Below are 23,221 nucleotides of genomic sequence, written 5' to 3'. Positions count from 1 at the left end.
TCTAGATAGCTTATATGTATTAAAATGGAGACAGAAAATTGTATCTTGGTAACCACAACCACAGTTTAAAATAAAATAAATAAAAAACTCATGTAACTACCCCAATTCTCCCCTATACTTCTTTAAATGAATTGTCACCAATCCAAACTTAGAAAGGTCTTTTCCTCTTCACTAGTAAAATATATTACTTCTTCCTTTACTACCTCATTAAAGTAGTAATTTGTACACTACAAGAGAGTAAGTAATAAGAACTACAACTGGAGCTCCAATAAAAAGAATACATTCAAAGATTAGCTACATTTTAGCAATTTATTTCTCTGAAGAAATCACACATGGCTCTTTCTTTGCCATCTAGATAAAAGTACAGTCACAAAAACCCACACCGCTATTAAGCCACCCCATTCTATCTTCTCTCAGGTCAATTTTCTGGACACTTGCTCACCCAGTGGAATTAACACTTGGATGTTGGTTATCCAGCTTCCTGCTCCCTGAAGCTTAGCATTTGCGGATTCATAAACTTCTGTGCTCAGCAGTTCTCAGATACTCACAAATGTCCCTTTTTATTCATAACATAGCACTTAAAAATTTACAAAGTACTTTACAAACATTGTCTCATCTAAATTTCACAATAAGCCCATGGAAAAGGCATTATTATATCACATCTTAGAGACAACAGAACTGAAGTTTAGAGAGATAAAGCAACTTGACTATAATCGCTTGGTAGTAAATGTCAGATGAGATTTGAACCTGGGTTCAAAGGATCAAAGTTAGTGACAGAAGGAATTTGAAAGCCCATTTAATCCAACCCTTTTATTATAGCAATGAGGTAACTAAGTGACTTGTGCTATGGTCACAGTCCTGCACTTATCCACTACAATAATATCTACATATTACATATCACATATGTATTATAATATATAGGTGATATTACATATTAGCATATTACAGTTTGCCAAGCACTTTGCATCTTTTATCACATTTAAGGTTCACAACGGCCTTGTAAGGTACACTCAGAGAATCAAAAAAATCTAAGTATTGGACAAAGCTCATTCCATTTTGGGACAGCTTTAAGTTTTTCTTGACATTAAAGCCAAATTTGTCTCTTTGCAATTTGTACCCATTATTTCTCCTGATTCTGCCCTCCAGGCCAAAGTGAACTAATCTAATTCCTCTCCCTCCTGACGGCATACTTGAAGACAGACATGTTGTTCCCCCATCTTTTCCTCTTCAAACTTTCTTTGACAAATCCTCCCATGACATGTAATTAAGACCCTTCATCCTGAGTGCCTCCTCTGAACAGTCTTCTGGTTAACAATGTCCTTCTTGAACTATGGTGCCCAAAACTGATTAGGTCCAAGAGCCTGTCAAGATTCTTTTGGACTCTGTCATCCATTGTTGAGATTTCTCCCAACTTTGTGTTGTCTGCAAATTTGATGACTATACCTTCAATGCCTTTATCCAGCTCACTGATGAAAACATTAAATAGCATGGGACCAACTACACATCCTGAGTAGTATGTAGACATACTATTTCTGAAGCCTATTCAGCATCTGAATCCAACTGATTGCAATATTGTTGAAACCACTTCTCTTTACTACCCCAATTTAGTATGACATACTTGACCAAAAAAGCTTTGCTTAAATTTAGGGTAAACAATAAACACATTTCCCCTGATCCTCTAATCCCTCTGAAATCTACCTTCCCAAAATCTACAATGTGTACCAGACTACACTCAGATTTTCACTCCTCTATCTCAAACTCTAGGATCACTTCACCCTAAAGTTTCCATGATTTCCACCCAACAACCAGCTCCTCCCCTCTATATTAATGATAATCAGATCTAAAGCAATATTTCCTTTTTATTTTCTCTACCTTTTTAAGGATGAAATTATCACTAAGCAGGTCAAATTACTTTCAACTATAAAATTAAGGAAAACAGCACCTACTTCACAGAAATGTTGTTAGGATCAAATGAGAGAATTTATGCAAAATGCTTTGCAAGTCATTAAGTGTTATATAAATGCTAGTTATTATCAAGCTAATTAATGGATAGCTTCTGGCAAAAGAGTTCCAAAAGATGTCTGAGTAAGTCCGTCTTCCGAACCAGGCTTGTAACCTATTTCCCAAATTTGTCTATTTCTTCTTTTTTGTCCAGTTAGTTTGTAGCATACTTCAATGGCATAATTACTTATTTCTCCCTCCTGTGATACTCACTCAAATAGTATCGACCATACTTTCCCCCAAATTTTCTAATCCTTTCACTTTTATCTATTTACTTTCTTTTGAATAAGGTCAGAGATGTGGATCTGTTATGTACATCATCTCATCAACTCTCAGTGATAATTAAGAGGTAAAAATTGTCCCTTTTCTCTTCTCCATTCTTTCTAAAGCCCATAAAATTAGATCTGCTAATACCTGGCAAATACATATTTTCCATGATTTGTTAGGGGTATTCCATTTCTGGCCAAGAAACGTCATTTTAAATTGCAAAACATGGTCCAGAAATCAAAATTCCCATCTTAGCCAGAGCTATTCACTTTCCAAGTTCATTTTTTCTTCTATGTCCCTTTCCTTCAATGGGCAACTGTGAACACAGCATGTGCCCATATGATCAATTTCTTGTCCCAAACTTCATAACAAGCAGTACTTTTAAGATTCCGTCTGAAAGCGTCATTCATATCCACATGAAAATGCCAGAAATGGCAGTTACCTATTTTGCTAAATCTCAATTTCTGTTCTGTCTTGGATACACGATTGACAAAAAAGACAACAGATCTCTCTAACACTTTTATAATGTCCACAAATAATTACCTCAGGACTCAACAAATAATCACTAATTATTACTATTTTTATCTTCTTCCTATGACCTTTACTTGATGATCCTTCATTTGTTATTATGATCCCCATTTTCCAGATCTAAAAAATGAGGCACAGGGAGGTTAAATAACTTGCCTATGATAGCCACAAATGACAGAAACAGGAATTGAACTCATGCTGTCTTGATTTCAAATGTAGCACTTAATAAATACAATACAATATAGGGTTATATATACATACATACATATATACATACAGTACAAAGCACCTAGAAAGTGTCCCATATAAAAAGGTCCTCAATAAATATTTCTTGGCCACTGAATAAATTACTTATTGTTATAATCAATTAACAACTTTTATAAAGCATCTGTTACATGTATACACTGTGTTAAGCAACAAAAACTGCCTGCTCTCAAGGAGCTTGCATTTTTATTGGGGGATGTGTTTATATAATGACATTTTGAATATGGACAAAAGGAATACAAAGTAATTTTGGGAGGGAGGTACTATACAAGGCGACTCCAGAAATGCCACATATATTAGGTGATATGTGAAATGATTCCTAAAGGCCACCAGGAATTCCAAAAAGTAAAGGTGAAAAGGCAGACACAGGGGATGAATTGTAATGTGAAGAACAGCAACTATACCAAGAAGATTTAATGGAAGAGAATAATGTGTTTTTTAAAAATAGAAAAGTAAGAATAATGTTGTGAAGAGCTTAAAATGACAGAGAAATAGTGGATTATATTTGATGCACTAACTTTGTTAATTTATTCATTCTCACTTTTCGCTAAATATCAAGTTTAAAACTTGATTTAAACTTTGATTAAAACTCCTACCTTTCCATCCTACAATACACCCTTCCAAAAAGTGCCTCCCTAAAATATATCCACACTTTTTCTCACTGTGATGACACTATTGCACACAAACCATCTCACACAAAGTTCTAGATCCCTGAACTCATTTTCAGATGCAAACTAAAAAGCATGCCTTCCTAACTTTTTATTCTAGCAGTCACAAACAAGCATTATAATCAAATGTTAAACAATGAATTTTCATTCAGTTAAAGATCTTATTTTCTTTTTTGTTTGTGAGAGGGAAAGGTAGAGCAACTGGGGTTAAGTGACTTGCCCACATAGGTAGTTTTTGTTGTTGTTGTTTGTATATTAACTGGCTGAGGTCACATTTGAACTCAGGTCTTCCTGACTCCAGGGCCGGCGCTCTATTCCCTGTGCCACGTAGCCGCCACAAAGATCTTATTTTCTGTCTCTTATTTACCCCTACAGAATTTATATACACTACCTAGTGTGCACAGAAGTAGGTAGGATGATGGTGTCTAAAAGCAAAATAAAATTTCTGAAGTTAGTGACTAAATATAAATGACTGTTTTAAATTAAGATTACAAAAAATTAACTACCCTTCAGTTGCTAAAAAACAGAATGGTAATAGAATTTCAAAGCCAGAATCAATTAAATACTTGCTAAGTATATATTTGATTTGCCTAACATGTATAATCTCTTCCCTCAGAATCAAGTTAAAATAGCTGCATTACAATTCCAAGTCCTCGTATAACCATGAAGTAATTAGTAATTACTAAAAAAAAATCACTAGATCCCATTTATAAAGTGGAGGAGTATAGGAAGAAGACATCAAAAGGTTCTGAATTTGAATAAATATTTTTTGGAAAAAAAAGGTATTTCTGAATTTATTGTAATTTGGAATTTATCCATAACTAATTTAGGCTTTAAAGTGCATAATCCCTAGAAAAAGTCAAAGGCTTGGTTATAAAAAAGCAAAAAGATTGTAACACTGCTACAACTGTCATAAACAGGATTGTTAAAAATTCCACAAACAGCAGGATTTCAGCATTTGTAGAGCAGATGTATAATAATATGCTTACAGAGTATAAACAATAAGGTCAGTTGCCCTGTCAGTTTCAATCAGAAATGTAAACAACTAAATAGTGACCCATACAACCTTAACCTGTTCTTCTAGATATGAATTTCTTCCCTCTCTTCAATAGATAAGAGAATTATGTTACTCAAAATACATAAGAGAGCAACAAAGAAAAGATGAGCATCTGCCATCTCAAAAGGACCAATAAAATCTTAAATCAAACTATAGAGATAAATGCATTTGCAAAGATATTTATAATTGTGAACATAATTCAAACTGTCCATTCCCTTCTATTCATTATTCAGTTTAACCATTGCTATGGAAGTTATCTTTCCAATCCTTCAATAGAGCAATGTTTATTACCTCGAAATTATACGTTCTGGGCGGCCAGGTGGCTCAGTGAGTAAGAGCACCAGCCTCAGAGTCAGGATAACCTGGGATTGAATCGGGCTCAGATACTTGGCACCACACACGTAAATAACTGGCCGTGTAACCTTGAGCAAGTTACTTAACCCCAATTGCTTTAAAAAAGAAATTATACCTTCTGGAGAACCTGCCTAGCTGTTTTAAAAGTAAGAGGTCAGCACAATTACATGCCTACTATTTGTATTTTCTATTTCAGAAACAAGAAAAATTCAGGGATTATCCTCTCTATTTTTACATATCCAGAAGATCTATCTCTCTCTCTTTCTCTCTCTCTCTCACTCACACACACACCACCCACGCACCACACTTGTGACCTTGGGCAAGTTGCTTAACCCCAATTGCCCTCCAAAAAAAAGGAAAGAATATAAATAGATATAGGCCTTGAGTCTGAGTTAATTACCACACTATTCAATAATTACACACATCCTTTTCTCTGGGTGTCAGTAATGGGAATGTAAATTTAAAGATCTTCCCTGCCCCTAGGCTAAAGTGCACCTGGAGCCTGGGGTGGGAGGCTTGTTTTTCAGTTGATACTTTTTGATTGGCCAGTGGGTCCAAAAGGTTGTTACATTCTCTGAGCCAGGAGAAGGCTATATAAGCCCTGATGTGTAGCTTTGTTTTGGGGGCTCACTTTGAGAAGTGTTCTGTGATTTGATCAGATGAAACTCTGGAAAGCCGTTGTCCAGAGCCCCCCAGCTTTGAAACCCAGATGTTGTTTAGTATGGATGTAATGGTTGGACAGTTTGGAAATCTGTCTACTTGATCTGTTTCTCTGACTTGATAATTCTGTCTGTGTATTCTGAAGTTCAGGGTGCTGACCTTTTTCCCCTGAACTAGGTGAACGATACATATCTGACTGATTAAAGTAAGCTTGTTAACCCATTTTGAGTTGCTTTCCTTTATCAAAGCAGATCCAAGAACCTGTGGTGGCAGCAAACCCTGAGGACGCTTGGGGTGCTTGCTACTACAGTGTCTTAAACTTAAAGACTACAAACTGCTGTTCCTCCTTCTTGATTCTAGTAGACTTCCCTATTGTATATCCCTCCTGACACCTGCTCTTAAATCCCTCCTCAGAATTATCCTATATAGGCCATGTGTGGTGTGCAGGATAGACGTATCTGTGGGTGGCACTTCAATTCCTTGTTTGAGTTTTAGTGCTGTTGTGAAACAGAAGATTTTTTCTCTTTTAAGGAAAAAGGCTCTGGCAACTAGCCCTGAGTGATTTCCCTTCCTTTACTCAGTCAAATCCCTTCGGACAAAAAAGTAATCATCCCAAGGCTATCTGGGGATTAGTGGTTTTCTCTTTGGATTCAGTCAGTTCTTATTTGGTCTATTCAAGAACTCCCCAGATCCATCCACTCAGTCAGCTTAACCCCTTGGCTACCATAACATTTTAAAATGCTTAACAGATTTCCATGCAATTCTGGAAGTGATTATGCAATAAGATAGACCATATATTACCTAAGAGTATGAAAAAGATCATGATTAAGATTCTGATAGCAAAACATACTGAAGACAGGACATGATCAGTTTAGCTTATAAATTCATATTAAGAAACATTATAATTACAAACAATCACTGTTAAACCTAGGTTTACCTTCAAAATGTCATCTGCATGGAACAATCTTCCCCCTTCACCCTAAACCCTAGGGAATGGCAGTGCATTATTTCTTTCTACCCACTTGAGGGCCTCGAATTCCAAAATCTATCACATTAAAAATTATAATGTCAAGTGTTCCTCCATATTTGAGACCTAAATGAATACAAATGTCAAGAAGGCTTCAAGGGGCGGCCAGGTAGCACAGCGAATAAGAGCACCGGCTCCAGTGTTGGGAAGACCTGGGAATCAAATCCCAGCTCAGCACCCACGCAGAAACACCTGGCCGTGTAACCTTGAGCAAATTACTTAACTCCAATTGCTTAAAAAAATTTTAAAAAGAAGGCTTCAAGGTTTAGGGATTAAGAGGAAAGTCAAACTGTTTGGTTAAATGTAAGCCCGAAAATACAGATGGTTAGTTTAAATTATACCAAATGCTGTTAGATAATGTGCATAGTAAAAACAACCTACATATGATGGTTAAATAACATCTGCTGGGTGGTCTCTAGTTTCCTAGTTCATATAACTTTCACAACTAAAAATGCTAAGAAATGATGTTTGGATGAATGATAAAAATTAAATAAAATAATTAAATCCTACTTTCAATTTATTATTTTAATAGCTTTTACAATCTTTCTCTAATCTACATCTTTAGGCATAAATACCTTCTATGACATAGATGTTACTTCCTACAATAGTAGCAAATTAGCCTGCTGACTGATGCTATAAGAAGAGAGAAATTAAAATTGAACACTTGACTGCACACAAAGGACAACTAGAGAAAAAGCACAATATTCCTCCAACACAGTTAGAGTGGAAAACATGGTCACTTCTGCTGACAGTGAAAGGATTCCCTCTAATTTCTCCCCAATTTTTTTTCCCCGCTTCTGTGCTTCAAAACCCTATGCATTAACTTATAGGTAGTTTCTACCCTAAAATTGGGCTGAAAAATAAAAGCATACTGTTTTTTCATGTTCTTGTTGAAAGTTTGGCTTGCTCTTCCCTGCTAAATTAGTTTTCACCCTCATAGCCAAACTAGCTTGCTATTGGAAAAAGTCTGAACATTATCTCCCCTCCCAAGCTAATGCTGTCACTTGCTGTTGCTGTATAAGTTATTTGTGATGTAAAAAGCTGAGGAAATGTCTTCTTCCTAGAAAAAGAGGAGAGAATTAAACATAGAATGTTAAAAATAAAAAGATCAGGATTAGTTTTATATAGACAAGTATCAAGTTTAATGTTAAGAGGGGTGAGAGGGAAGCCCATTTCTTTCAATATCTAAAATGAGTGCCTAAATTTTCTCAATCACTAACTTTGGAATTTATCACTTTAATCATTGAAATACAAAACACAATAAAAATATTAAGTGACAATACTGCATCATCTTACTGAACCTTTATCTAAAACAGGCAAACAGAAGGAAATAAATTTCCATTATTTAAGTAGAACCAATACCAATACCAATGTATTTACATGCCTCAGCAAGTGCTCAATTTACGGTCTGAAAGTGTTAATAAGTAGTATTTCTTTATTCCTTACCTATCTGAGGGGTGGGGGTTAGGAAGCAGTGTTCCCATTCATGTTTTCCTACAAAAATATTATAAATGATGATCTGGTCCCCTAGACAGCAAAATATTATTGAGACTAGCAGCAAATGCCACTTGTCCTTTTGAAGTTTAGCCATTTTTGACAGAAAGGATGGATACATACTTAAATTTGACAGTAGGATATCACTATCAACCCAAGTACTGTGGCCTCTTAATGTTATTCTTTATACTGTTGTACTATACTGTTCTTCTGGCTATGTTTCATGCACTCTGAATCACTTCACAAATCTTCCCATGTTTCTTTGAGCTATTTATACTCATCATTTATAAGATCATAAATTTAGGACTGGAAAAGACCTTAGAGGTCATATTCCTTAAACATTTCCATTAAATTTATATAAAGTAGTTTGTTTAGTTATTTCCCAATTACTAAACACAAAATTATCATGGTCTTTTGTTAGCACAAATCAAAGCATAACATTGTTAAAATGCTGTCATTATAGCTGTAGAGATGAAAGAGACCACAGAAATCAGTTCAATTACTACAACTATTAAATTATATTATGGATTAAGCAGACATTTATGAACTGACTTGGAAATCTATATTGAAGGACAACAGCACTACTATTGTGTTGCATTTTCAGGTCAAGTTTGTCAGAAACAACTTTATTTGATTTAAAATTAATATAGAATCCAAGGATTTCTATCTTGGAGAGAAATACTCAAACTAGCATACTCTGCCATGCACTCCTACAGGACTGTGTGCCCCAAGATGACTGCATGTAATATTTATAGGAAATCTGTGAAGAAAATTACAATATGTAAAAATACAATCTTGAGTTAACATTCCAAAACTGTAATCAAGTCCCAATCTATTTTCTCCTGGACCACTGCTCTTGAGGGATCAAAGATCAACATGGAGTCTTTTCTAGACATGAGGCTGTGCGGGTACTTCCCTTTCAACAAAATAGAGGGCATATGCCTTGGGTAAGTTCTAAAGCCAATTCCTTTCAGGACAAGGGAAGAAGTGATGTTAAGAAGATGAGTTAATCTTTGTTAAAAGGTTAAAGATCATCTTTAATCCAATTCCCTAAGAAAAAAATCTTTTTTATCTCTTACCTATCATTTAACCTTTCCAAAGTGCCTTTTCCCTATAAGTCTAGAAAAGGGCTTTAGAGGAAAATATGTTAATACTTTAAGTTTTACCAAAAAAATGTGATGGGGGGGGGGGGGCAGTGTAATGGGAATGCAAATTTGGAAGATGTTCCCTGCCCCTAGGCTAAAGTGAAGCTGAAGCCTGGGGTGGGAGACTTGTTTTTCAGTAGATACTTCTTGATTGGCCAGTGAGTCAACAAGGTTGTTACATTCTCTGAGGCTTTGTTTTGGGGACTCACTTTGAGAAGTGTTCTGTGATTTGATATGGATTCTGGGAAGCCATTGTCCTGAGGCCCCCCCCTCCCCCCCTTTGAAAAAACGCAGATGTTGACTGGGTATGGATGTAATGGTTGGACAGTTTGAAATCTGTCTACTTGATCTGTTTCTGTCTTGATAATTCTGTCTGTGTACTTCGAAGTTCGGGGTGCTACCTTTTCCCCTGAACAAGGTAAACGATATATGTCTGACTGATTAAAGTAAGCTTGTTAACCCATTTTGAGTTGCTTTCCTTTATCAAAGCAGATCCAAGAACCTGTGGTGGCAGCAAACCCTGAGGAGGCTTGGGGTGGTGCTTGCTGCTACAGGCAGCTAGGTGGTGCAGTGCAGTGAATAGAGCACCGGCCCTGGAGTCAAGAGGACCCGAGTTCAAATCCAGCCTCAGACACTTAACACACTTACTAGCTGTGTGACTTTGGGCAAGTCACTTAACCCCAATTGCCCTCCAAAAAAAAAAAGGCAAAAAAAAATGTGATTTTTAAATATGCTTGCACACACGCACATCTACAACATATCAGTAACTGTTTATAAACCTTTCTAACACATCCTGTTTGTAAGTTGTAACCATTTTTTCTTCATTCCAATTCTTAGAGATTCACTGGAAAAGTCATGTATATTTATTAAGTGTCTACTACATTTCAGTCACTGTGTTAAGCACAAGCGATACAAAGAAAGGCAAAAAGAGTCTCTCAAGAACCACATAATATAATGGAGGAGATAACATTAAAACTATTTTTTAAAAAGACATATAGGATAAATTGGAGATAATCTCTGGGGAAAGGCACTATCCTTAAGGGGGAATCAGGGCTCCTTGTAGAAGGCAGCATTTTAGCTGAGACTTGAAGAAAAACAGAGAATTCTAGGTATGAGGGGCAGCCAGTAAAAAATGCATGGTCAGGAGACTGAGTACCATTTTAGAGAAACAGCAAGAATATCAGTGTCACAGGACTATCAAGTGTACATAGAGTAACAGGGTGAAATCTGACTGGAAAGGTAGAAGACCAGAAGCACATCATTTTAAAGTAAACAATCTAAATGTGAAATTTATACTTAAGAATACACATATTATTTAATGGTTTTCTTGCTTTTGATATTAGATGACTGCAATGGCAATGCAAATTTGGAAGATCTTCCCTGCCCCTAGGCTAAAATGCACCTGAAGCCTGGGGAGGGAGGCTTGTTTTTCAGTAGATACTTCTTGATTGGCCAGTGAGTCAATAAGGTTGTTACATTCTCTGAGCCAGGAGAAGGCTATATATAAGCCCTGATGTGTAGCTTTGTTTTGGGACTCACTTTGAGAAGTGTTCTGTGATTTGATCTGAATTCTGGGAAGCCGTTGTTGAGAGTCCCCCGGCTTTGAAAAACCCAGATGTGGAAACCCAGATGTTGACTGGGTATGGATGTAATGGTTGGACAGTTTGGAAATCTGTCTACTTGATCTGTTTCTGTCTTGATAATTCTGCCTATATGCTTTGAAGTTCGGGGTGCTGACCTTTTTCCCCTGAACAAGGTAAACGATATATGTCTGACTGATTAAAGTAAGCTTGTTAACCCATTTTGAGTTGCTTTCCTTTATCAAAGCAGATCCAAGAACCTGTATTGGCGGCAAACCCTGAGGACACTTGGGGTGCTTGCTGCTACAATGACTGACAGCACAAACTCATTCTATTAAATAAACACATGCTGCTTAATTTGAATATATAAAACTATATAATAGTTGACAGAAACATGTATACTTTATAGGTACCTCCTATGAAAAACTTAGTTTCATAATTCCTGGCTTTTAAAAAATTTATTCTGTTTACTGAAATGAGTAAGATTGTTGTTTAGTTCACTCTAGCAAGATCTATAAGAAGCCATTTAAAAAAACTAAATAATTACTCTGATCCTGCTTCTTACTTAAGTATTACTCAGCAAACAAAAAGGTCAGTTGTCTTCAGTCTATCTAAGGGATGATATAGTTCACTTCCAGCAAAGTGTCAAACAATTAAGTCAGCTGGAAAACTTTTGTTTAAAAGTCATACTTTTATAATGTGGGTTCATTATTCAAATATTTTGATTACCCAGAAGGATAGACCCTAGGATCGAATATAAATAACAAAACGTGCTCAAAGTCAAACAAGAAATCTTTTAACCCTCACAAGTGAGTCTGAGTAACACTCTTAATTTCAGCAACATAGTTGGCAATTCATGTTGATTAAATAAAATTTTATTTTAAAAGATATTTTAAAGATATGTTTAGACTCATTTCAGTTATTAGATCATTCAAACTTTTTTTTTTTCCGGAAAAGGCATTTAAAAATTTTGTATGTATGTACAAATGTAAGTCAAATATATTTATATGTGTAGGTACATGTATATGAGTTTTATAGTGCTTCACTTTATTGAGCTCTGAAGATACTGAATTTTTTATAAATTAAAGATTTGAGGCAATCTTGCATCAAGCAAGACCACTGGCACCATTTTTCCAACAGTATATACTCAAATCATGGTCTCTGTGTCACATTTTAGCTAATTCTCACAATATTTCAAACTTTTTCTTCTATCTGTCATGGTTACTATATATATGTGTGTATATATATATACATACATATATATACACATATACATCTACATAGATATATAAATATATATAAAATGTCATCTGTGATCAGTGATCTTTGATGTCACTATTGTAACTGTTTCAGAGCCCTTATAAGTGTGTCAGACTGCTCCACTGAACCTGCCTTCCTGCTTTTTCTCTCTTTTCTCAGATCTCCCTATTCACAAGACACAATATTGAAATTAAGCCAATTAATAACCCTATTAGGGCCTCTAAGTGTTCAAGTGAAAGGGAGTGTCAATCTATGTGGCAAACTTCATTGCTATCTTCGTTTAAGGAATTACCACTGTCATTCCAACCTTCAGCAACAACCACCCTGGTCAGACAGCAGCCATAAACATCGAGGTAAGACCCTTGACCAACAAAAAGATTAGGACTCAATGAAGGCTCAGATGATTAGCACTTTTTGGGGGCAACAAAGTATTTTTAAATTAACATATGTACATTTTTTTAAAGATATAATACTATTACACACTTAACAGACTACATTATAGTATAAGCATAAGTTATATATGCACTGGGAAACAAAAAAATTTGTGTGGATCACTTTATTGCAGTATTTGCTTTATTGTAGTGGTCTGGAACCAAATCTGCAACATCTCCAAAGTATGCCTATATGTAATGTTGGTTAGCAAGATGAAGGTGTAGGGACCATGTGGCCTTCTAAGTCCTCAGGAGTAGCCTTTAAACTGCATTCAAGTTTTACAGAACAAATCCTTTTATTAAAGAAATTTTTGTCCTGTGAAGTTTGGATTCAGTCAAAGGGTTGCACTTAAGGACCTAGAGGGCCACATGTGGCCTTAAGGCCACAGGTTCCCTACCCCCCAGAAACTTCTACATTTTAAAAACACTTTTAGTAAAAAGTAGTTGTTGTTTAGTCATTTTTCAGTAGTGTCCAACTCTTCATGACCCCTTTTGAGATTTTCTTTGCCAAGATACTAGTCTGCCATTTCCTTCTCCAGTTCATTTTCCAGATGAGGAAACTGAGACAATCATGGTTAAGTGACTTGCCCAGGGTCACACAGCTAGTAAGTGTATGAGGCCAGATTTAAAGTCAGGAATATGAGTCTTCCTGATTCCAGGTCTAGTGTACCACCTAACTGCCCAGTAAAAAGTAGGGCTTTCTTTATTTCTCAGTTGTAGCAGTTATTATAAAAGAGTCCAAGAGAAAAACTCTTAAACAACAGCCACCCACCGCTTCACATATACTATATTCCAGTCAAATTAGTGTGTTTTCTACTCCCACCTCAACATTTCATATTCTAACTCTGAGCCTTTGCACAGGCTGTTCCCCATTCTTGAAATATACTTCTTAAATACATTCTTCATTCAAGACTACTCACATGTGACACCTCCTCAGTGAAGCCTTTTAAGACCTCAACTCCTAGTGTTCTTTCCCTCCAAAATTATCATATACAGTATATGTATGTATTTCCATGCTGTGTCCTCCAAATAGAATGTAAATTCTTGAGGGAAGGGATTGTGTTTGTTTAGGGCTTTATGTCACCAATGCATAATAGGTCCTTAATAAATGTTCTTAGAACAGAATGACCAGAGCCATTGGCCAAAAGCCTAAATTAGAGCCAGTTGGCTAGATACAATACATTTTATTTTGTAAATAAAGGCTTTGTGGAAAGAACCGAGTCAGGAAATCAGTTTAAACCCACTGGAGGAAGGACCCAGGTCAGCCAATGTTCAATTATCCCAGCAAGACTTTCCAGACTTTAAGTTCTCCCCAACCCCCACCCCCACCCCCGCTTTTCAGCTCCCCTTTGTGTGTTGTTACAACCTCCTCCTCCCTAACCTCTCAGGATATAGAAGTTATTTAAGGGGAAGGACAGTCTTTCTTTCTTGCTAGTATTTGTATCCCCAGTGTTAAACACAGTAAACACTTAAAAAAATGCCTTTGACTTGCTTGTTGCCCAAGGTCTAATCCAAGGCCTGTTTCAATGTTATCTCTGGGACCTTGTACAAATTGTAACTTCCCTAAATCTTAGTTTTCCCATCTATTAAAAAAAGACAAAGTTAAACTTGATAATACATAAGGTCCCTTTCAGGTTTGTTAACTGAACCCATAGGAGCCAATGAAATCACATAGAGAGAAGAATAACTACTATCACAGACACTTGGTGTACAACCACAATTAAGAGCCAGGATGTGAATAATAATCCAGTGAAGTCACATAAGTATGAAAACCAAGATGTATCACAAACACTCAAAGAAAGAGGTGAGAGTATCTAGGAATAGAGAGGGCAGTCAAAAGTGTCAAATGCTGCATAGGTCAAGAAACCCCCTGGATTTGACAATTAAAAGGTCACTGGTAACTTTGGAGAGAGCAGTTTTAGCTAGCTAAATTATGAGATCAGACAAGGGGCTTGAAAAGTGACAGGGAGAGGAAATAGAGGTAATGAGCATAGACAGTTTTTCCTTTCTTTTTTTAAAGATTGGGGTTTTTTTTAGGAATTTGGCTATAAAATGGAAAAGATCTATAGGATGACAGGTCGAAGAGATGGTCAATCAATAGGATATTAAACATTTATTAAGCACCTCATATGTGACAGACACTGCTAAGCACTAAACACACACAAAAAAAGTAAAAAACAGGTATAAAGCATCTGCTCTGGAGGAGACCACACTCTTATGGTGGAAACAACATGCAAGTAACTATATACAGTCAAATTATATACAAGATAAATTAGGGGGGAAAAAAATCAATAGATTGAATGCACTATAATTAAGAAGGATTAGGAAAGGCCTTCTGTAGAAGGTGGAATTTAAACTGGAACTTAAAGGAAGCTGTGGAAGCCAGGAGACAGAGATGAGGAAGGAGAGTATGGGGAAAGGCAGCAAAAATTCCTGGAGTCAAGACAAGGATTGTCTTGTCTGAAAAAAAGCAAGGAGGCCAGGGTCACTAGATCAATGTACATTAAGGCTGATGTAAGGTAAGATGAATGGAAAAGTAGGAGATGCCAGGTTATGAAGAAAGGCTCTCACCTTTGAACATGAGAAACACAGGATTTTATATTTGTTCCTAGGAGTATTGGGGAGTCACTAGAGTTTATTAATAATAGCTATACTGCATTTTTGAGAACAGGAATGACATGGTCAGGAAGATTACTTTGACAGCTGAGTGGAGGACAGATTATATTAAAGAGTCTTGCTGCAAGCAGATTAACCAGTAGACTATTACAATAAATGACCATAAGGTGATGAAGGCCTGCACCAGTGGTGGCAGTGCTAGAAGAATGAAGCATAATGGAGAGATGTTACAGAGGTAAAATTACAAGTATTAGCAATAGATTGGATGTGAGGAACAGAGAGGGAGGTGAGGGATAAAAGAGATGGGGAAAGGAAAGGGGAAGAAGGATATGAGAAAGACATATGGAGAGACCAAGTGTGATAGTAATGGCATTTAAAGATTCCCCTGTATTGGCTTAGTTTTTCAAATTGATTGTGTTAAAACCCAGAGCTTGTTAATCCCACCTGTGGGATGGACTTGTTGATGTGAAAAGAGAGTCCTGAACTGGGAGGAGCTGGTAGATTTGGAGAGACACAAGAGAGAGGCAGAAGAACTTTTTGGAAGCAGCACCTCGTGGAGGCAGAGAGAGAGACTGAGAAGGATTGCTGGGGGCTACTTTGAATTGCCCTGGACTTTTGAGACCTGCCCCCTGAGCTGCCAAGGACTGAGGAGACATGGCTGTTTTGCTGGTACTTTGTCTGTCTGTTTTGATGTTGTTTTGCCAGATTTGTCCACTGGTGAAAGACAGTCCTTTTGTTGAAGAAGTCCTGGAACCTGGCTGTTGGCTAAGAGATCCTGAGACTGTCCTGCAGACAGAGTGAATACTGTCCACTGGTGAAGGACAGTGCTGTTGTTGCAGGGGTCTGGAGACTGTCCTGCAGACAGAGTGAATACTGTCCACTGGTGAAGGACAGTGCTGTTGTTGCAGGGGTCTGGGAACCTTTCTGTTGGTTCAGAAGCCCTGAAGAAGGATTTTCTTGTTGTATGTTTACAGAAATCCTGGGAGAGGGTTTTGCTAATTTTTTCAGGGGTTCTAGGACTGTTCTACAGACAGAGGATGAATTAATGAAGAGACTGGCAATGTATCTTATGGCCTTGCCTAAGCCTTGTCTCCCCAGGAACTAAGATTGCTGAGAACTTGCCTCTTGTGTCAAGATGAAGAAAAGAACTCCATTTGGGTATTAAGTGCTGTGCTTAAACTTGATGTAACTCTGGGGTAGATTCAATTGTGATCCAGGGGTGGGGAACTTTTGACCTTTTTGTGTTCTATGGTTGAGCAAATGAATGTATTTTACTTATGTTTGGAAACTAATCTCCATTTGAGAAGATGGGCTTTGTGGTAGACTAAATGAAGGTATAGCCTAGGGGTGGAGAAGTATTTAGAACAGGGGGACTTTGTAATTGATTGAATGAATGGAAGGTCCTGGGGTGGGGTAGTACTTATTTGATTATTTAATCACCCTTAGTAAATGCTGTATTTTGAATGATGTCATGTTTTGATCTTCTCTGTTCTTGGTTTGTCACTGAATAAAATGGAGAGCACCTATGCTGGTATTCTGAACCTTGGGAAGTTGCCTTTCCTTGGCATTATATTACACCAAGACAGAGGAGAGAATCAAGGATAACACTTAAGATTATAAACCTGATTGGGAAAATGGCAGTGTTCTCAACAATAATAGGAAGTTTAGGAAAAGGGAAGATTTGGAGAAGGGAAAGTTTAATTTTGAACATGATGAGTTTAAGATCATGACACTGAGTTCAAGATGTCCAACAGGCAATTGGAGATTCTAGAATGGAGGTCAGCAGGGAAAAAAAAAATCATAAAAAAAAAAAGGCATAAAAAGTGAAACAGAATGGCACAATTAAGAAACAGCAAATAGGCCAGTTTGGCTAGAGGTAGAGTACCCTCAAGGGGAATGATGTATATGTAATAAGGCTCGAAAAGGAGTTTGAAGTAAGACTGTGACAGGCTTTAAATTTCAAACCGAGGAGTTTGTTATTTTATTATTTTGAAGCAACAGGAATCCAATAGTTTTCTGAATTAGTAAAGGAAAAAACAACTTTCCAAACTCCCAAAGAAACTAATTTGAGTAATGAAAAAAAGAAGCGACCTGCAAAATAACTGATTTCACTTTGGCCTTCACTTTTTAATTAAAATTAATAAGATCATTAAGATAATATGAGAAAGACAGTTTTTCTTTGTTATGAGAAAATTTAATAGGGTACCCACTTGACATAAAAAATATTTAAAAAGGTAATCCATGATTCCTAAATTAGTAAAGACAAATTGATCAATTCTGATCAATGCAATATCCAATCAGAATTCCACACTAATGATGAAGCATACTATCCCACTTCCTAAAAGAGTATCAGAGAAGATGTAGAAATGAGAAACACTTTTAGAAAAAGCCAATGCAAGAAATTTGATTATACAAATCTGTTTCATTTTGATTGTTCCCCACCCCACCCCTATGGGGGTAAGGCAGGCGAAAAAAAAACTTATTTTTTCTTAAAAGAAAAAAATTTCTTAAATTTTCTTAAAATGTAATTCTTAAAATTTCTTAAAAGAAAAAATCATCAGGCTATGGCCCCAACTTCTGCTTCCCTGGATGTTTGAAGTAGACATTATTGATACAGTATCCAGTGCCCTATCTCATCTAATTTCCACATAATTTCATAATTTCTACATTGCAACCTTCCCTGCTATAGTCAACCTCACCAAACAACACTTAAATATCTAAATAAATATCTAAGTCCTACAAGTCCTTTCACAGCTATTCCACTAGCCTCCTTAAACATTCCAAGAGTACTCTGACCTCTCCTTTTCCCTCTTTACCTCCTACTTTTTATTATACATAACTGTATACATATCAAATCCCCCAGAAGGAATATAAATTCCTTCAGAATAGGAAAGTTTTTTCCCTTCACTTCATAAAACAGTGCCTCATATAGAATAGATATTTAATGTTTGTTGAACTGAATGTGTCTATGTTTCTAAGACAGGGCAGGCAAAATATATGTAAAAAAAAATGTTAGCAGCTGGCTTTAAGGTTTTAGTGAAAACTCTCAGCTATTTTTATGACACATGTGGCTCTAAAGTTAAGGCTGAAGACAAACTTTACATTAATGTCAAAAATGACATTCCTTCAGGGTACCAAACACTAGTAATAGAAACTTTCTATCACTGAATGCTGCAAAACTGGAAATCATCTTTAGAAAGTCTACAAGGGATGGATCCTTGTTGAAGACCTGTGAAAGAATACAGGAAATAACTGCAAAAGATAAAGTATAGACAGATTGTGATCCATACCCACAGAAAAAATACATCACATGTCTATTGATATAAGGTCAAACCAATCCATAACATAGAAAATTTAAGTGGAGAAACCTGAATTTCAAGAAATCTTCCCAATTTCCAAGGAAACAATGTATTAGATGCTACGCAGAAAGAGATCACTGACATCTTCAGTTGATGAAAGTACAGGTAGAAAGCTGCAGCTGTAGATCTGACTGTCCCTTAAAGACAAGGTTTCAGTTAAAAGATCACATATATTACACTATTAAAGTAGATTTATCAAAAGGATTTCTCCTCTACAAAGACCAATACCAATTTATCTCCTCTTTTACCCAAGAAGCCACCAGTTTCCCTGTAACTTGACTCAAATGAATAGTTATTATTCCTACTACAGTAATCATCCTAGGTAAAGTTCTTTCTCTTAGAGTAAAACCAATTCCCATCAAGTTCTCTTGGTTTATTAGTTGGAGTAATTGAGGGCCAATAAAACTCAACAGGTTAAGTCAAAGGGTTAGAGGAACAGAGAGCTCTCCACTGGGACAGTAGTATGGAAACCTGTTTAACTGAGTGACTTCAAGGCTGAAAAATTGACCAGAGCACAAATGAAAACAATAAATTACCCAGAGATAAACTCAATAATGTACTTACTGAACCAGGCAGGAGAATCCAAGAAGATGTATGAATGATACAGTAAATTAGTCATGCAATTCAAAATTAGTCCATTTTGTTATCTTGAATGCATCTCGTAAAATCTTAAAGCAATACATAAATGGGAATTACCATCCCCCTACAATCACAGTCCACCCAGAAACTCTAATAAACACTCCCACCTTTATTTCTCAGGAAGTGCCAGCTTCCATTTTAGTTGCTATCTGCACTCTAGGTAAACTATGTGATGACAAAAAACCAAGAAGAGTTGCAAAACCCCAGAAGATATCTTCCTTTACATTTGAGACAATCTGGTCTAAGGGGAGAAAAGAAGCAAAAGTTACTAAAATTATCTTTTCCCTTCATTAACACCAATCATTATCTCAATCTAACAAATGGCAACTGAGGCAGTTATGTCAGGTTTTGAGATCCCACAGCTAATAAAAAGAAACTGGAGGGACCTATGGAGGCCCAATTAAGGTGGGTAGAAGAAACTCCCCATGTTATAGGGCCAAATGTATTTCTGGTTACATAATCTGCCTCTAATATGGATAAACTACACAAAGATAATTGAGATTTAATTGTATTTCACTAAGGTCATGCCTTTACATGACAGACTAAAACAAATAAATGTGTAATCCTGTTACCAAGTTGCCAATATAATTGGTTAAACTAGTGTAGTGCTTTCAGGTCCCAGTAACACATAAGAGGTCAAAAATAAGACCATTTTCAGTTCCCATTTACTGAATGCCTATGACCTGTATGGCATATGTAATGGCATTATGGAAACACACCACAACAAACTATAAGGAAGCCAAACCTCCTGATCTCCTCCAATTCACCAAATTATATAGCTCCAAACTCTGAGATAGCACGGTACAGTTTACCTGGATCAGGAAAACCTCAGTTTTAGTGCCATCTCTCACACTAGCAATGCAAGTTACTTAACCCCTGTCTCCCTCTATTTCCTCATCTGTTCAGCAAACCTAGAGGGCTGTTAAGGTTCAAATGACAATTATGTACAGAATTTTATAAGTGTCAAACAGCAACATCATCATCAATAAAAGCTAGCATTTATACAGCACTTTTTAAGGTTTGCAAAGCATTTTACAAATATCTCACTGAATCCTCAACAACCCTGAAAGTAGGTGTTATAATTATCCCCATTTAACAAATGAGGAAACTGAGGAAGACAAGAGGTTAAGTGATTTGCCCTGGGTCACACAGCTATTAAGTGTCTGTTGTCACATTTGAAGATGGGTCTTGCTAACTTCAGATCTGGGGCTCTATCCCCTACAACACACCTACTTCATTTGACTGTTTCATAAGTCTGATCCTATTAGTACTGCTATTAAGTAATATGTGTCTTCCAAGAAAAAAATAGCTAACAAGTAACAAACCCTCATTTACCTGAAAATTCCAAAGCAATTAAGAAAAATTACACAGACAAGCTACATATTTTTCTAGCATATGGCCTAAGTAAATACTGGCATTCTGTGTTGTAGTTCCACTGTCTCAAAATTATTTTGATTTCATTAATAAACACATGTATGAGGCAAACCATGGTCTTTGAATGTTTTACACATAAAAGTAAGCAACTTTTGAGGGTTACAAGCCATATGTATGAAAAAATGTATTCTCACCAAACAAAATGTAAACAAAAGTATACAAAAACAAAATTGTCCACAGTGAAATAGGTAAAGCCAGGGACACAAATGTATGAAACAGACTAGTATATAAATCTAAAAAATGCTTGCACCTATTTTTCAATCAAAACCAAATAAGAAACAAATACAGAATTAAAATGCAGAATGTTTTGAAAAAATACAAAACAGCTTAATTAGGTCACATGTGGCACCTAGTACATTGTGAACATCTTAGGTCAAGTAATAATTACAAAAAAATCATATAACTTCCATATAAGTAAATGAACATTCATTTCAATTCATCAGTTTTATTAAAAGTTTAACAAATTTTTTTTTAATTTTAAAAGGATGCTTCCTTTAATCTTAAAAAGGCCAAAGTACAGTGGAAAAGAGCACTCTCTGGGTTTGGAAACCAGAAGCCTATATGGCCAAGTCTTAACTGTAAGTTGTTAATTATGTGACAGTAGTAATCTTTGATCTGTATATATTTGTTTGCTTGCTGTCTCCCTCATTAGAGGGCAAGCTCCTTGAGGTCGAGGATTTTGCCTATTTTTGCATCCCCATTACTTAATATATTGCATGGAACATAGTAGGTACTTAAGATGTATTAAAGTGAAGTGAAAATTAATCTATATGGCCTCAGTTTCCTCATCTGTAAAATGAGAGGGGCTGAACTAAATGGACTCTTAAGTTCCCTTAAAACTCTAAACCTAAGAAATAAGCAAATTTGTTCAGTAGCTATCGTTTTGGTTAACAATTATTGGAACCAAGCTACCCTCAGGACATAACATACTACTCTACTCAAAGAGTTAGAATAAGGCTCCAAAATTATATCTTACTCGGATAACTTTGAATACTTGAATCAACATACAACTAATTCTATCAAGCTAGTTTCTTTCTGTAAAGTTAAACATAGTTTTTGACCCTTGCACTGACCACAGAAACCCCCGCTACTTTACCTTAAAGCTTTTTAGGCGCAGTTTTGTAAAACAACGCTCTGAGGCTGGGTGTGATGTTAAAAGAATCGGAAACATAATGTAAACAACTCAGCACCGCAAGCTTCCTTCACGCCAGCACTAGCCCCCCTACCTTTGCTCCCTTTTGGACATATGGTCCAGTTCTGCTTGACCTCTCCACTGAAAAAAGCGCTGCAGGAAAACAGAACTCATCCCGCCTAAGTCCTAGCACCCAGGGCGGGATGCGGCTCCCAGAATCACGCCGTGAATCGCTTCTTACACGAGCATTTATTCGGACTGGCCCCAGTTTTGCAGGGGCGCGAGCAAGAACGTGCAATGGCCAGCTGCTCCACACTTGGTCCTCTGGGCCTCGGGGCTTCGCTGCTCCCAGATCCTCAGGCAGGAGGCGTCAGGGGTGCACTTTCCAAGTTCTCTTGGGGACCCCGAGGAACACCGGGGAAAAGCCGAGGAGCCAGGGAAGGGAAGGGAGGGAAGAAGAAAGGAGGCGGCGGCGGCATCAACAGCAGCTGAAGGTGAAAGAGAGAGGGGGAAGGAGAAAGAAGAAAAAAGAGGAGGAGGAAGAGGAAGAAAAGGAAGGAGGGGAAGGATGAAGGGGGAGGAGAAAGAAAAAAAGGAGGAGGAAGGAGAGAAGGAAGAGAAGGTGGAAGGAGAAGAAGGAATGAGGCGAAGGAGGGGAGCAGGAGACAGAAGAAGCGAGGGAAGGGAGGAGGAAGATGAAAAAGGAGGAGGAGGAGAGAGAAGGAGCAGGAGGCGGCCTGGTCGCGGCCGGCCGGCGGCGGGGCCTCACTCACCCTTGCGCAGCTCCCTCTCCCACACGGTGACGATGGGCCGCGAGTGCTTGCGGTGGTGGATCAGCCACAGAGACAGCGTCTGCACGCTCTGCTGTGAGTTGCTCAACTCCGACAGCTTCTTCTCCAGCGCCGCCTCCGAGAAGGCGGACATCCCCTCAGCCCGGCACCCCCGCCGCCCAGCGTCCGGCGCCCGACACGCCGCGGAGCCCGCGGGGAGGAGGGGCTCGCCAGGCCCGGGCACCAGCGCGCCGCCCCCTTACCACCGCCACCGCCGCCGCCGCCGCCGCCACAGTCCCATCCAACCCCACCACAGACGCAAGCAAGAGCAAGATGGCGCCCCAACCGGCAGTGACATAGACAGGCGGGTAGCTGCCACCCTCTTCCCAGCATGCACTGGGGCCCTCGGAAGGGGCGGGGCTGTACTCCCTCCTAAAGGCCGGACGAGCGGGCGCGCCTGCGCGGGGCGCAAAGCTGGGAAGCACGTGGCGCTCCAGGAGCTTCCCCCCAGGAGACAAGTGGGCGGTACCTGAGG

General features: G+C 37.8%; 1 protein-coding gene across 5 annotated transcripts in view; it reads right to left on the bottom strand.

The window, feature by feature from the left end:
- Positions 1-22,946, bottom strand: part of RPRD1A (regulation of nuclear pre-mRNA domain containing 1A) — a 98,136-nt gene extending 75,190 nt beyond the window's left edge. For 2 of the 5 annotated variants that reach the window (XM_069075878.1, XM_069075915.1), the window contains exon 1: positions 22,690-22,943. In XM_069075878.1, the coding sequence (XP_068931979.1) occupies positions 22,690-22,840 (151 nt within the window). In that variant the 5' untranslated portion in view covers positions 22,841-22,943. Of the gene's footprint in view, positions 1-22,689 lie in introns of all 5 variants that reach the window. The other 3 variants (XM_069075889.1, XM_069075898.1, XM_069075908.1) reach the window with 3 other exon arrangements.
- Between the last annotated feature and the right edge of the window lie 275 nt (positions 22,947-23,221).

Source organism: Petaurus breviceps, unplaced genomic scaffold (assembly GCF_028583685.1).
Source record: "Petaurus breviceps papuanus isolate PSGF00001 unplaced genomic scaffold, PetGlider_PUasm1.0 151, whole genome shotgun sequence".
NCBI lineage: Eukaryota > Metazoa > Chordata > Mammalia > Diprotodontia > Petauridae > Petaurus > Petaurus breviceps.
This window is presented reverse-complemented; position numbering and strand designations above follow the sequence as displayed.